Source organism: Lodderomyces beijingensis (assembly GCF_963989305.1).
Source record: "Lodderomyces beijingensis strain CBS 14171 genome assembly, chromosome: 4".
Taxonomy (NCBI): Eukaryota; Fungi; Ascomycota; class Pichiomycetes; order Serinales; family Debaryomycetaceae; genus Lodderomyces; species Lodderomyces beijingensis.
In genome coordinates this window covers 920,036-931,722 of record NC_089973.1, presented here as the reverse complement: position 1 = coordinate 931,722, position 11,687 = coordinate 920,036, and the positions used below count along the sequence as shown (strand labels likewise).

Below are 11,687 nucleotides of genomic sequence, written 5' to 3'. Positions count from 1 at the left end.
TACATAAACAGTCAATTCTAATGTAGAATAGAAGCATTGAAAGTGGATTGATGATGCTCTTTTTTTTTTTTTAACAAAAACGCAATTTCTTTTACTTGTCTGCCTGTATGACTAAATCAGACAACGAGGAGTACGTCAGTAATCTTCAAGTTATAAACCAGCTGGCATCAGGGGGAGTTTGATAAGTTGTCATCTGGAGGTGACCAACCGTGGACCTAATTCACCGTCACGTGCAGGGTATTAGCTCTTGTGCGGCGCAAGAAATGCACGTGAGTGACGCCGCATATTCTCCGTTTCGGACAAATTATCTAGTACCACTGCTGCAAAAAAGCGGAAAATCCCAAGATCTTTAACTTTGCCAGAAATGTGCTCCCAGAGGCTCTAAACCAGCATCAGATTACAGAAACTGCGATATTATGATTATTATTACTATTATGATTACTTGTTACGAGTTATAAAAAAAGTCTAGATTTTGGGGACAATTCTGGCACCTTGGAAAAACACTCTAGCAGCAGCACCCATACCCATAAGACACTTTTGTGGATGTCCCGCGCCATCCTTATCTTCATCCTTCAACCCCCAGCCCTTGCCCTCGCCGAACCATTGGTGATATTTCTGGTCGTAAACTTCCTTGTAGGTATTATGAGGCTCGAAACTTTGGATGTATCCGCCATCTTTGGGATCCTTCATAAACTCGTAGAATATAATCAAGTGTCTTCTCACTTCGTCGTGGATCCGTTGCGCCACGCCCTGTGGCACGTCTTCCGCTACATAAAGCAAGTAGTCCGCTAAACCCTCGATCAACAACTGGACGAAATACGATGAGTCCCTCCAGTATCTCTTTTCATTGGGGAAATCACGATCGTAAAAGAAAGAGTTTGGGTTGATTGCAGCCTCAGCTAACTCGTTGGCGATCTTTAACCATTTCTGGTCCTTGGTGATGTGGTACAATTCCGACGCGGCAGACAAGGTGGTGCCCGTGTTATAGGACCACTTGGCATCATCGACGTTATGACTATCTTCACCGACACCATCCCGGATCAACTTGTCCTCTGGGTCCTGCAACACTTTAATCTGCCAGTCGATGCACTTAGCGGCGAAATCAACGTAAATCCGAGCTTCATCAGGGATGAATTTCGAGATCTGCAAGCAGCATTTGGCTACTTCGGCAGTGGTGCACGAGTTCAACAATGTCTTGCTCACGTGCCAGTGCATGCCACCCTTGGTGACAGCCAGCGGGTTATCGTTCCAGCCGCCCATCAAGAATCTCACCAACTCCCGGCCTTGGTCCAAATAAGTTTTGTCGCCAGTGACTTCGTACGCCGTGATCATCGAGCTGCACACTTGGGCATCGTCATCGTAGTAGATATCCTTGTCGTTGCCGCTGTTTTCAGCAGCAGTGTAGCCCTTGTAGGTTTTATTCTTGTATTTCTGGTAGATGGCAATAGCGGGCTGGATCAAGGGTTTGAACTCGGGGTAGATTCTTGCAGCGTCGACAATGGCTTGATCTGCGACCGAGACGGCCCAAATGACAAACTTGTCGTCGTTGTAGCATCCGCTGCATTTTTGCTTGGCTATGTATGTGCCAGCTTTGGGGTTGTAGTACATCATCCACATTTGACGGGCAATGTGGTACCCTTCCAAGTTGGGGTTCTCCAATGGTGCCATGGCCTTGGAGTTGTGTTTGATTGAGAAAAGAGGTCAATTGAGTGCCTTGTCGAGAATAAGAGCTAGAACGAGAAGGGGGAGGGAAAAGGGAGGTGTTTTATCACCGCCTTTTTATAACTAGGTTCTCCCGTTTAAAATTATTGGTGATCAGCAGCAACTAAAACATGACGTTTTCATCAGCGGTTTCCAAAGGTGTAGAAATTTAGCTTCATCTTCTTGGTTATAAGATTGCCAAATGTTGTATTGGAGGTTCCTGCATACAACCGTGGGAACTACGCAACCCACGATTATACACTTGCCAAATGACCCTGTCGTGTTTTATTGTTTGGTGACTGGCCCCAAAGACATGGTGCTTCTTATCTCTATATGCTTTGCTTTTTTAATTTTTCACATTTTCAAGAAGGGGCCGCTCGATGCCATGCTTCGTCGGGAATATTGCTGTGTGGTGACTTGAATTTTTGTGAGGAATTGCGTCGGAGAATGTCACAACTGGGTGCAAAAGCAACCCGCTGGAAACCAAGAAAGAATTTCGCAGCAATCAAAAAGAGGGAGAGAGAGACGCTTGACACCACCCCTTTGACTTTTTCATTGATAACCAAAAGAAGGGGGGGGAGGGGCAAAATAAAAACAAAACAATAAAAAAGAAGGAAAAAGGATGCCCGGCGAAGAAAGAGTGTATTGTTTGTAATCATATGACTGTGCCGCTTATTTGCTCAGCCTTCCATGGGCAAAGCTCGAAAGCCGCTGTTATCAAAACTCAAATAGGTTGAATCGGTGGTCCTAGCAGTAGTGACGCATCTCGGTTCCCGTTTCTTCCTCTTTGTCTCTTGAGGTCTTTCTAATACAGTAGTGTTGACTGCAAAACCAAGTCCTTGAGTATGTTTTTGAAAAAAAGAAAAAAAAAGATCCTACCCGTGTTCTAAAGAAGTGAAGTGATTTTGGTACTAAACTTGGACAAAACTTCCTAAAAGCCGGCAAATTTAAGTTGCAACTAAAGCCAATGGACTAGACAAAAAGGCGATTTTGATCAGTATATCCAACGCAGTGAAAATTGATCAAAACAGAAGCTTCGAGCTATACTAGTGTGAAATCTGAGTCTAGACAGTGGAAAACAAGAGCTATCAATTTGGGCACTTGGTTGCGAAAAAATAGGAGGAAAAAAAAAAGCAGGCATCCGAGAAGCGGCTTTTGCAGCCAAAGTAACACCGCCTTTGTTTCAAAATGCTAAGCGTATGCAATTAAAATCATAAATACGGACAAACAAGAACAAATGATTCGTGAAAATCACAACTAACACCACACACTAGCTCTATATTTTCTCCTCGGGTTTTCTAGCAATGTACAACATCATAGGGGTAAACAACTTTTTACGGCCACCCTCGACCAAGTTCACAGCAGCGTCTTCCAAAGCAAACGTGACTTGTTTGGAACCTTTTGGCGCAATGCCCAATTTCTCCATCAACCCCACAGCCTCAGTGGTGATGAGTCTTCCCAATCTCGAAGTTCTGAACACAGTATACAAGTCGCCTAAGCTTTGGCAGTGCTTCAATTCGCCCGCTAAGGGGTAGTACCAAGGGATATCGTCGTCGACGTCAGCCAAGTCGCTTTCGTATTCAATTTGGAAACCCACGTTTTTCAACGCTTGTTCGGCAACTTCGCGCTTGTACATCTTGGGGATACCATCGCCGACTTCGATACCATAGGCGATCTTTCTGTGTTCTTCGTTGTTTTCATCGTAGGCGTCGGTCATGACCCACTCGTAGACGCCGAAAACTCCGCCTGGCTTCAACACCTTGTAGATTTCCGAGTAGACCCCTTCTAATACTGGCGCATGCACGGTTGCTTCGATGGCATACACAGCGTCGAAAGTTTCCGGGGCAAAGTCCATTTGCATAAAGTCACCCTTGACGTACGATAACTTGTGGTCCAACTTGTATTTCTTGGCGTAATAGTTGGCTCTTTCAATCTGGTAGTCGTTATTGTTCAAACCGACAATTTCACAGTTGGTGAATCTCGTGATTTCTCTACCGGGTCCACCGACACCGCATCCAACATCGAGCACCTTCATGTTTTCGTCCAAGTTCATCTTGTACGCCAAATAGTGCTCGTGTCTCGCGGTGGCTTGTCTAAACGCTTCACCCTTGTAGTAACGCGAGAAATGGAAACTAGAGCCCCAGCCATACTCGTAAAAGTCAGTGACCAAGTTGTAGTAGTGGTGGGTCAATTGCGAGTAATCGCTCAATCTCTTTTTCTCGTCGTCTTGAGTCACACCGCCGTCCCAGTGTTTGAAGTAGCCTTCGCTGGCCACCGACGAGGCGTCCTTGGACTTGGCCATCAATGCCGATAAACCGGTCTTTTTGTAGGACTCTCCATGCAATGCCTTTGTGAATTTTTCGTCTCTTTCGAAATCTTTCTCCGCTAATTGAACTGGCGCCATAATGCAAAAAGAATGTTCTTTTGTGTTTTTTCTCAAGGGGTTGAAGTTAAAGTTGGAGTTGAATCTGGGAATTGAAAAGTAGACTCTGTTGAAAAGTGGGACTCGGAAGCTAGAGAAAGCAGCTAAGAAAAAAAAAGCAGAAAGCAGGAAGAAAAGGGGAGAAGAAGGGATTTGAAGTGGTAAATATATATCACCACTACTAACTACTGCAACATATCGTAACTGGATGTGATAAAATTTGAAAATTTGAAAGAAAAACAAAAAACAAAAAAAAAAAAAAAAAAGAAAATTAGCCGAGTCCTTGCTCGTGCCCGTGCCCGTGTCGCGGTGGCCGTGTGCGCTGGCGTGTGCTGGTGGGCGTGTGTGGGCGTATTTTGCTGGACGGGGTGGGCCTCTCCAGCGCACCGGCCCATCCGCGCCCTCTCCCTCTGATAATTTTTTTCATTCACTGTTTGTTTTGCTTCCAGCTTGTTCTCGCGGCGGGCGATATGTGCAGGCCCTTGGGAGTGCCCAACGCGAGTGGCTCGCGAATGGCGGTGGTGTGTGCGGTGTAGGTGGTGGTGTTTTTTTCTCTCTCTCTATACGAAGCAGCTGGAGATTTGTCTCTGTCGTATAACTTTCCTGGTGTCCTTTTTCAGGCAATCGACAAGCCGCAGATAAACCCTCCTCCAGATACGACACGCGCACCAGCATTTAGCAAGCAGCATTTTATACGACGACGGGGCTAGAACGACAGCCACCTCGTTCTCCAAACACCTCCGTATAAATGCTGGACCCCTGGTCCCTACTTCAGGACATCTCGATTCTCGCGGCTATTGTCTTTCTATAAGGCTTACAGCTTGAATGGAACGTTGGCCGTGGTGTCTGCAAAAGTGCGGGAGAGATTTGCTAGCAAGAGATACGACAGATCTGCTGCAAAATCTCAGATCTGCTGTAAATGGGAATGGCGGTAGCCACCCCAGCATATATAGAGCTCGTAAAAGTAGCGACCATATATTCGACAACCGAGATCTTCGGCGTCAACCGTCAAGCGCCGTAAATACGTAGATTTCAATCTAGGTCGTATTGATGAGAGAGTATACTAATAAAACTCCCGATACGAAGTTTGAAGTAGGCGCACACGGCGGAACTTGTCTTGACAATACAATATAGACGGGTTTTGGTTGCTACTCTTAGCTGCATTTCCCCCCTCCCCCCTCGGAAAATAAACGATTTGGTTTATTTAAACTCGTAGGTGACGGGATGCGAGGAACCCTTGACCAAAGCGCAATTGCCCATATCCAATTTTGCAACCTCTGCCTCGGGCGAAGCATCAAAGTCAAAAATGTCCAAAGGCACCCCCAACGTCGTACACGCATTAGGCACGTCAACGATACCAGCAATGTGGCCCTCGACGGGGGCACTCGACAAGAGCAAGTAAATCTGGTAATCATTGTACCCGAATCTCCGCAAGTACTCAATCGCGCGGATACACGCTTGTCTATACGCCGTGGTGGCGCACAAATACTGCTGTTGCCCATCTTCATCGACGGAAAAGCCTTCAAAGGTAACGTATCTTGAAGGCCCGTAATGGACTTGCAAATCACCAGGCATGAAAATGGGCGACTTGAGCGATAACTTATCGATGCCGTTCTTGATCACGGAGACGCTGATGGTGATTACACCCGCCATTTCAATGGCGCCGCAGAATGAGATTTCACCGTCGCCTTGTGAGAAATGCAAATCACCGAGCGATAGTTTAGCCCCCGGGACGTGAACGGGGAAATAGCACTTGGACCCGCGCGTCAAGTTCTTGATGTCGCAGTTGCCCCCGTTCTCGGGCCTACCAGGTATGGTGCGTGCTCCCTCCCTAGCGATCTTGGCAGCAACATCACCGGTGGCTGAACCCGGATGCGCGTTGGTTTCAAGTGGAGGTTGCGCCACGGCAGTATCGTGCAAATGTTGAATCTGCTTGATCAACCCCGTTTCTCTGCTGTTCCACTCATCCAAGACCTCCTGCGATGGCGCCGTGCCTATGATCCCCGGATGGATCAAGCCGGTGAATTTCACGTGGGGCAAGTGTCTCGACGTGGCTTGGATGCCCGCGAAATCGAAAATGGCCTTGGCGGCCTCGGGGTAGAACCTGTCCAAGAACCCGCCCCCGTTCAGCTTGTGGAACACACCGCAGTAGCCCCACGGTTGTCTCTCCAACGGCTGGACATCGTGGATCTCGACACAGATGACGTCCCCTGGTGCGGCGCCTTCAATGTTGAAGGGGCCCGATAAGTAGTGGATTCGCGAAAGATCAACGTTTAAAATGTCATCTGCACTATCGGAGTTTTTGATTTGGTTCCCCGTCCAATCCAAGCACTCGACTTTGACAATCTCACCAGGGGTGATAGTTTCAGAAAAGGGCACGTCGGGGTGCCATCTGTTGTGCACTTGCGGCTGTTCGTCACCTGGCTTGGTGAGATCGACTTTGGTCACGTATCTGATTGGTTCTACCGGCATCCTTGGTTAAAATTGTAAACCTCTGGCATTATAGAGGAAATTGGAAACTTGTATATATATATATATATTCGTCTGTGTCTTTGTTTGTGTGTGTTGTGGGGGGTGGAAGGGGGAAACCGATCAGTGAAAAATCTATTATGTTTGCTTATCTATTGCTGTATCAAGACCTACGTAATTTTTCATCCCCCGATAAGAAACGGCCACGATACTTCCCCCCAATCCCGCCTCGAGACTTCTGGTTCTTTTTTATATTTTTTGTCGGGATTCGAGTAGCATCATGAAGCAGCATGAGTTAAATATTCAACGTTTTACCCAGAAGCTCCCTCTCGCATGGACGCTGTTGTCTTGGAATTAAATCTGTCATCATCCCAATTGCCTACATGCCCCCAATTACAGAAGTTCCCCGATAACTTTCGGCCACCTCGCGCCGGAATTCGTGGCGCACGGAAAAAAAAAGGAACCGTTCCATTCTATCTTTACCGTGTGGATTTCTGCCCCGCGCACCAAATTATACCGAATTCTAGTTTGAGCAATGGCCACATTCTGTACTCCTCTACACACAATCGTCTTGTTCGAAGCGAACGTGAAACGTAACATTCTACACCTCCAGAGCCATGAGCTCTCCAGCTAGAATCATTCATCTTTTTTTCCCCAAGAGTAGCCGAATCTCCAACTTTTCTCTAGTTACACCTTGTTATCATCTTTCCAGCTTCCGGAAAACACATGTTTGACCAACGCCTGCTCATCGTTGGAATCCTTTGCGCCCATCTGATTCACATCGGGACTGAACGCAGTAATAGGCAAGATCAACACGTCGTCAATCGCAATCGGTTTAGTCATGCCCGTGAACAACTTCCAATCCACCACTTCCTCCTTGACTTTCCTCCCTCTCACCCCCTCATGCTCATTCATCATCATCATCGGCAGCAGCAGCAACAAGGAGTTGATATAGTCGAACACGGCGTCAGTGAAAATGCCCGGCCCCGTCCACTCCATGATATCCCCACCCGAGTCCTTGCCCATCACCTTATGCAACGTGCCCCGCTTATCTCGCTCGAGCGTCAATTCAGTGATCTTGGCGATCAAGCGGAGGAGAAGCGGATGGCCGCGCTTCAGCTGGATGCTCCATTGGCAAAACTGGATGCGGCGCGCGTACCACTCGTGCCAATCGGGCCGGTCTGGATCGGCCTCGATGCCAACTACGATCCCCGCTCGCTGCTCTCTTCCAAGATAGTGCTCCCAATTGCTAACCCACGTATCCACGGGTTTGAGATTCACGGTGTCGATATCGGAGTAGACTCCACCGCGCGCGAACAAGATCAAGTATCGGAAGAAATCGGCCTTCATGATGGATTTGGGGAGTAGTTGATAAGCGCGCGCCACGTCGGGACACGTTGAACGGAATAGTTCGTCAACGAGATAATCGCATTGCTCGTCTGGTATCACGTAATGTTTGTACTCGGGGTTGTGATCGTCCCAAGTGCGCTGGTAATTGGTGTATCGTTTGGGGAAAGCGGGGTCGTCGAGTGCTACTTTCCATGTTTGCCAGATGGTGCGCGGGAACTGCGCCAGTGCATCGTAGGGAAATGCCAACGCGAGCTGGCTTTCTAGCGACGTGGCCCATCGTGTGGGTGTCAATGTATCTAGTGATGGTTGGAAATTGAGCCCCTGGGTTTTCCAGTCCTTGTTGGATTCCAATTCGCGAAGGAGTTGGTTTTTCGGGAGGTGGTAGTCTCTTTTGTATTGCTGTTTTCGTTGGTAACTGGTGAAGAAGTATAGCACTGTTAGACAGAGTGCTAGCCCTGTAAACACCGGCTTGTACGAGCGCTTCTTTGCCATCTTTTGTTTGATTGTCCCCTCTTGCGGTTGTGTTTGGGAAGTAAGATGGAGATCTCGTCTAAGAGTTGGGATCAGATATCTCTCTCGTGCGCTGTTCGATCAAAAAGAGCAAAATGTAAGAAAATAAATGAAAAATTAAAAAAAAAAAATTAATCCGGTGTCAACTCCGCAGCTTCACCTTTGCGATGCCCACCGCAAGAGTCCAGGTTCAACAGAGACAAACGCTCTCGCAATGCCCTCAAAGGCCCCCCGCCCCTCCCAACACCATTATCTTAAAAATCTTTTCTGCTCAAAGCTAATAGTTAACATTATTAGTAGTAATACAAACGTGCCGATAAAAATAATATGACCTAAATATTTGCCCCTTCATCGCTTTCAAAAATTCTCCTTCGTTTTAGCTCCTAAGCCCATGCTTCATCTGAGCCTTAGCATTAGCTAAACCTCTCCTCGCGCCATCTTTGCGCGCAAACTTTATAAATATCTTCCACTCCCCTCATGTGTAATGAAAAAGCAAACTCTATAAGTATCCCAAATTAATAATCATGCAATTTTGTATGTAAATGTAAAAATATAAAAAAAATAGTAGATTGATTTGAATTTAGTAGCAGAAGTAGTAGTAATAGTAGTAGTAGTAGTTTTCGCAGTGATAGTGATAGTGATAACGGTTGATGTTGATGATGATGATGATGATGATGATGATGTTGTGGATGAATAATTCCTCGCCCACGGTTTAATGTAAACTCCTGGAGTTTTTGTTTTTTTGTTTTTTTGTTTTTTCTCACCACCATGAGCCGGCGTTGGAGGATGGATTTCCGTAGCTTGCATTGTCATTGAAGCTAGAACGAGCACCGCCGCCGTTGGAGTAGCCACCACCGTTGGAGTTGCCCCAGCCGCTGTTGGAAGAGCCACCCCAGCCAGAGCTTGAGTTTGATCCCCAGCCAGAGTTGCCGTAGCCACCACTGCTGCCTCCACCGGATCTTCTGAAATCTCTGTTGGCACCACCACGAGATCCCATGCCGCCGCCGCGTGGGCCACCACGGGTCGGTCTGCCACCACCAAATGCCGATTCTCTAGCAATCTTGGTCAAAAAGTCGGGCATCTCTTGGTTTGCCTCGCTCAACAAGTCAATCATGCCCTTGACAATGTTTCTATTGTTTCTGTTGAAGAATGCAGTGGCAATACCAACGTTACCCGCACGACCAGTACGACCGATTCTATGAACATAGTCATCAATGTCACTAGGCAAGTCATAGTTGATGACGTGTGACACGTTGGGGATATCCAAACCTCTAGCGGCAACGGCGGTGGCAACCAAGATGGGGGCCTGGCCCGATTTAAAAGCAGCCAACGCTTTTTCTCTTTCGTATTGCGATCTGTCACCGTGGATAGCAGTAGCTGGAAAACCTTGGTCATACAAGAAATCAGCCAAGTTGTCAGCCATTCTCTTGGTTTCGGTAAAGACAATAGTGAGACCCGAGCTATTGGCATTCAACAAGTCCAAAATGACATCTTTCTTCTCCTCATCTTCAACGTAAAGAATCTTTTGCGTGATGTTTTCCGAAGTGGAACCAACTCTACCAACTGAAAGGAAAATGTAGTCCTTTAAGAAATCACGAGCCAACATTTGGATGTCTCTTGGGAATGTAGCGGAAAACATCAAAGTTTGTCTATCTTGAACGTCGGGCATGTCACACTCTTGCACAATGTGTCTAATTTGTGGCTCAAACCCCATATCCAACATTCTATCAGCTTCGTCCAAAACCAAGTACTTGATGTTGGACAACGAGACTCTTCCTCTTTCCAACAAATCCTTAAGACGACCTGGCGTTGCAACCAACAAGTCGCAGCCTCTGTCCAATTGTCTAATCTGGTTACCGATATCGGCACCACCGTAAACGACACAAGGTCTAACCCATGATCTGTAGGAGAATTTCTTACTTTCGTCATAGATTTGAGAAACCAACTCTCTAGTTGGAGCCATAACCAAAATAGTAGGGTAAACCTTGTGCGAAGAAAAAGCACCAGTCGTCTCGGGAACCGGCGCTGGTCCATTCATGTACGATTCAGACAAGACGGGGAAAAGGAACCCACCAGTCTTACCGGAACCGGTTTGGGCACACGCCATCAAGTCTCTACCTGCAGCAACAATGGGCACCGAGTACTTCTGCACCGGGGTGGGCTTGGTGAATCTCGACAATTTGATGTTTTCAACCAACAACTCATCCAAAGGTGGCGCTGTGAAGGAAGTGATTGGCTCGGGGACGCCCTCACCACTAGCTTCAACGGGGATATCGTCGTAGTTGTCAAAGTTGATTCCCGAGGACTGGAACTGGGAGTCATCGGCAGTGCCAAACAAGTCCAACTCCAATCTCTCGTTCTTGGGTGCTGGCTCGTGCTTGCCGTCGACCCATCTGCCCACACCGGGACTGGGTCTCTGGTACCTGCCACCGCGAGCGCCACCACGGCCGCCACCTCTCGCGTAGCCAGCGGCGCCTCCTCTGGCGCCGCCGCTGCCTCCAAAGCTGTTGTAGCCACCACCGCCTCCTCTGCCTCCAAAGCCGTCGTAGCTAGAACGGCCCGATCCGCCAAAGGGGATGTCGTCGTCAGGAGCAGACCCGTTGGATTGTCCTTGCGGTCTATTTCTCAAATGGGGCGGAACGTATTGTCTACGACCGGATCCGTTACTCTTATTGTCCTGAACACTCAAATTGTTCATCTGTTGGCTGATATCAGACATATCTTTCTGTTGCTTAAAATACCTGTGTAATACCTATGTATATATATCTTGAAAGTTAACCCGTTAGATTGAATGGGAGTTGAGGAAAAAAAAAAAAAATTGCAGTACTACTCTTGAACTTGAAAAAGTGTCTTGAAAAAAATCTGCTTTCTTTCTTTCGTTCTTTCGCTGTGAAGAAAATCTGCTGCTTAAACTGCTACTTAGATCCTAGTGGTAGTTGCTACTACTGCTGATGCTGCTGCTGCTGCTGCTGCCTATTGCTTCTTCTTCTGAGAAAAAAAAAAAGAAAATTTTTTAAAGAAAAATCTACTAGTACTGCATAGATGTCGAGTCACCAAAAAAAAACCCAGGACAAGGCCTATCACGTGCTCAACACTGGACAGACAACCACACCCACACACTTTACTTATATCAACCGTGCTCTCTAGTGGGGAAAACAGGAAAAAAAAGTCCAACTCTTTTTGCCAAAGGCATTCCCATAGCTACGTGCGAGAGTCTAGAGAGTAGAGCTGGAAT

General features: G+C 47.2%; 5 protein-coding genes across 5 annotated transcripts; all 5 read right to left on the bottom strand. All coding sequences in view use genetic code 12, as the record gives it.

The window, feature by feature from the left end:
• Window positions 1-465: 465 nt before the first annotated feature.
• Window positions 466-1,668, bottom strand: LODBEIA_P34440 (uncharacterized protein; the record flags this gene model as incomplete). Its single annotated transcript, XM_066973555.1, has 1 exon — window positions 466-1,668. One exon carries the CDS (start codon window positions 1,666-1,668, stop codon window positions 466-468), a length of 1,203 nt encoding a protein of 400 aa, XP_066830382.1.
• Window positions 1,669-2,977: 1,309 nt separating this feature from the next.
• On the bottom strand, window positions 2,978-4,105 carry LODBEIA_P34430 (uncharacterized protein; the record flags this gene model as incomplete). Its single annotated transcript, XM_066973554.1, has 1 exon — window positions 2,978-4,105. The coding sequence occupies one exon, from the start codon at window positions 4,103-4,105 to the stop codon at window positions 2,978-2,980; it is 1,128 nt and encodes a 375-aa protein (XP_066830381.1).
• A 1,218-nt stretch (window positions 4,106-5,323) lies between these two features.
• On the bottom strand, window positions 5,324-6,595 carry LODBEIA_P34420 (uncharacterized protein; the record flags this gene model as incomplete). Its single annotated transcript, XM_066973553.1, has 1 exon — window positions 5,324-6,595. One exon carries the CDS (start codon window positions 6,593-6,595, stop codon window positions 5,324-5,326), a length of 1,272 nt encoding a protein of 423 aa, XP_066830380.1.
• Window positions 6,596-7,279: 684 nt separating this feature from the next.
• On the bottom strand, window positions 7,280-8,434 carry LODBEIA_P34410 (uncharacterized protein; the record flags this gene model as incomplete). The annotated part of the gene is made up of 1 exon (XM_066973552.1): window positions 7,280-8,434. The coding sequence occupies one exon, from the start codon at window positions 8,432-8,434 to the stop codon at window positions 7,280-7,282; it is 1,155 nt and encodes a 384-aa protein (XP_066830379.1).
• Window positions 8,435-9,212: 778 nt separating this feature from the next.
• Window positions 9,213-11,171, bottom strand: LODBEIA_P34400 (uncharacterized protein; the record flags this gene model as incomplete). The annotated part of the gene is made up of 1 exon (XM_066973551.1): window positions 9,213-11,171. One exon carries the CDS (start codon window positions 11,169-11,171, stop codon window positions 9,213-9,215), a length of 1,959 nt encoding a protein of 652 aa, XP_066830378.1.
• Between the last annotated feature and the right edge of the window lie 516 nt (window positions 11,172-11,687).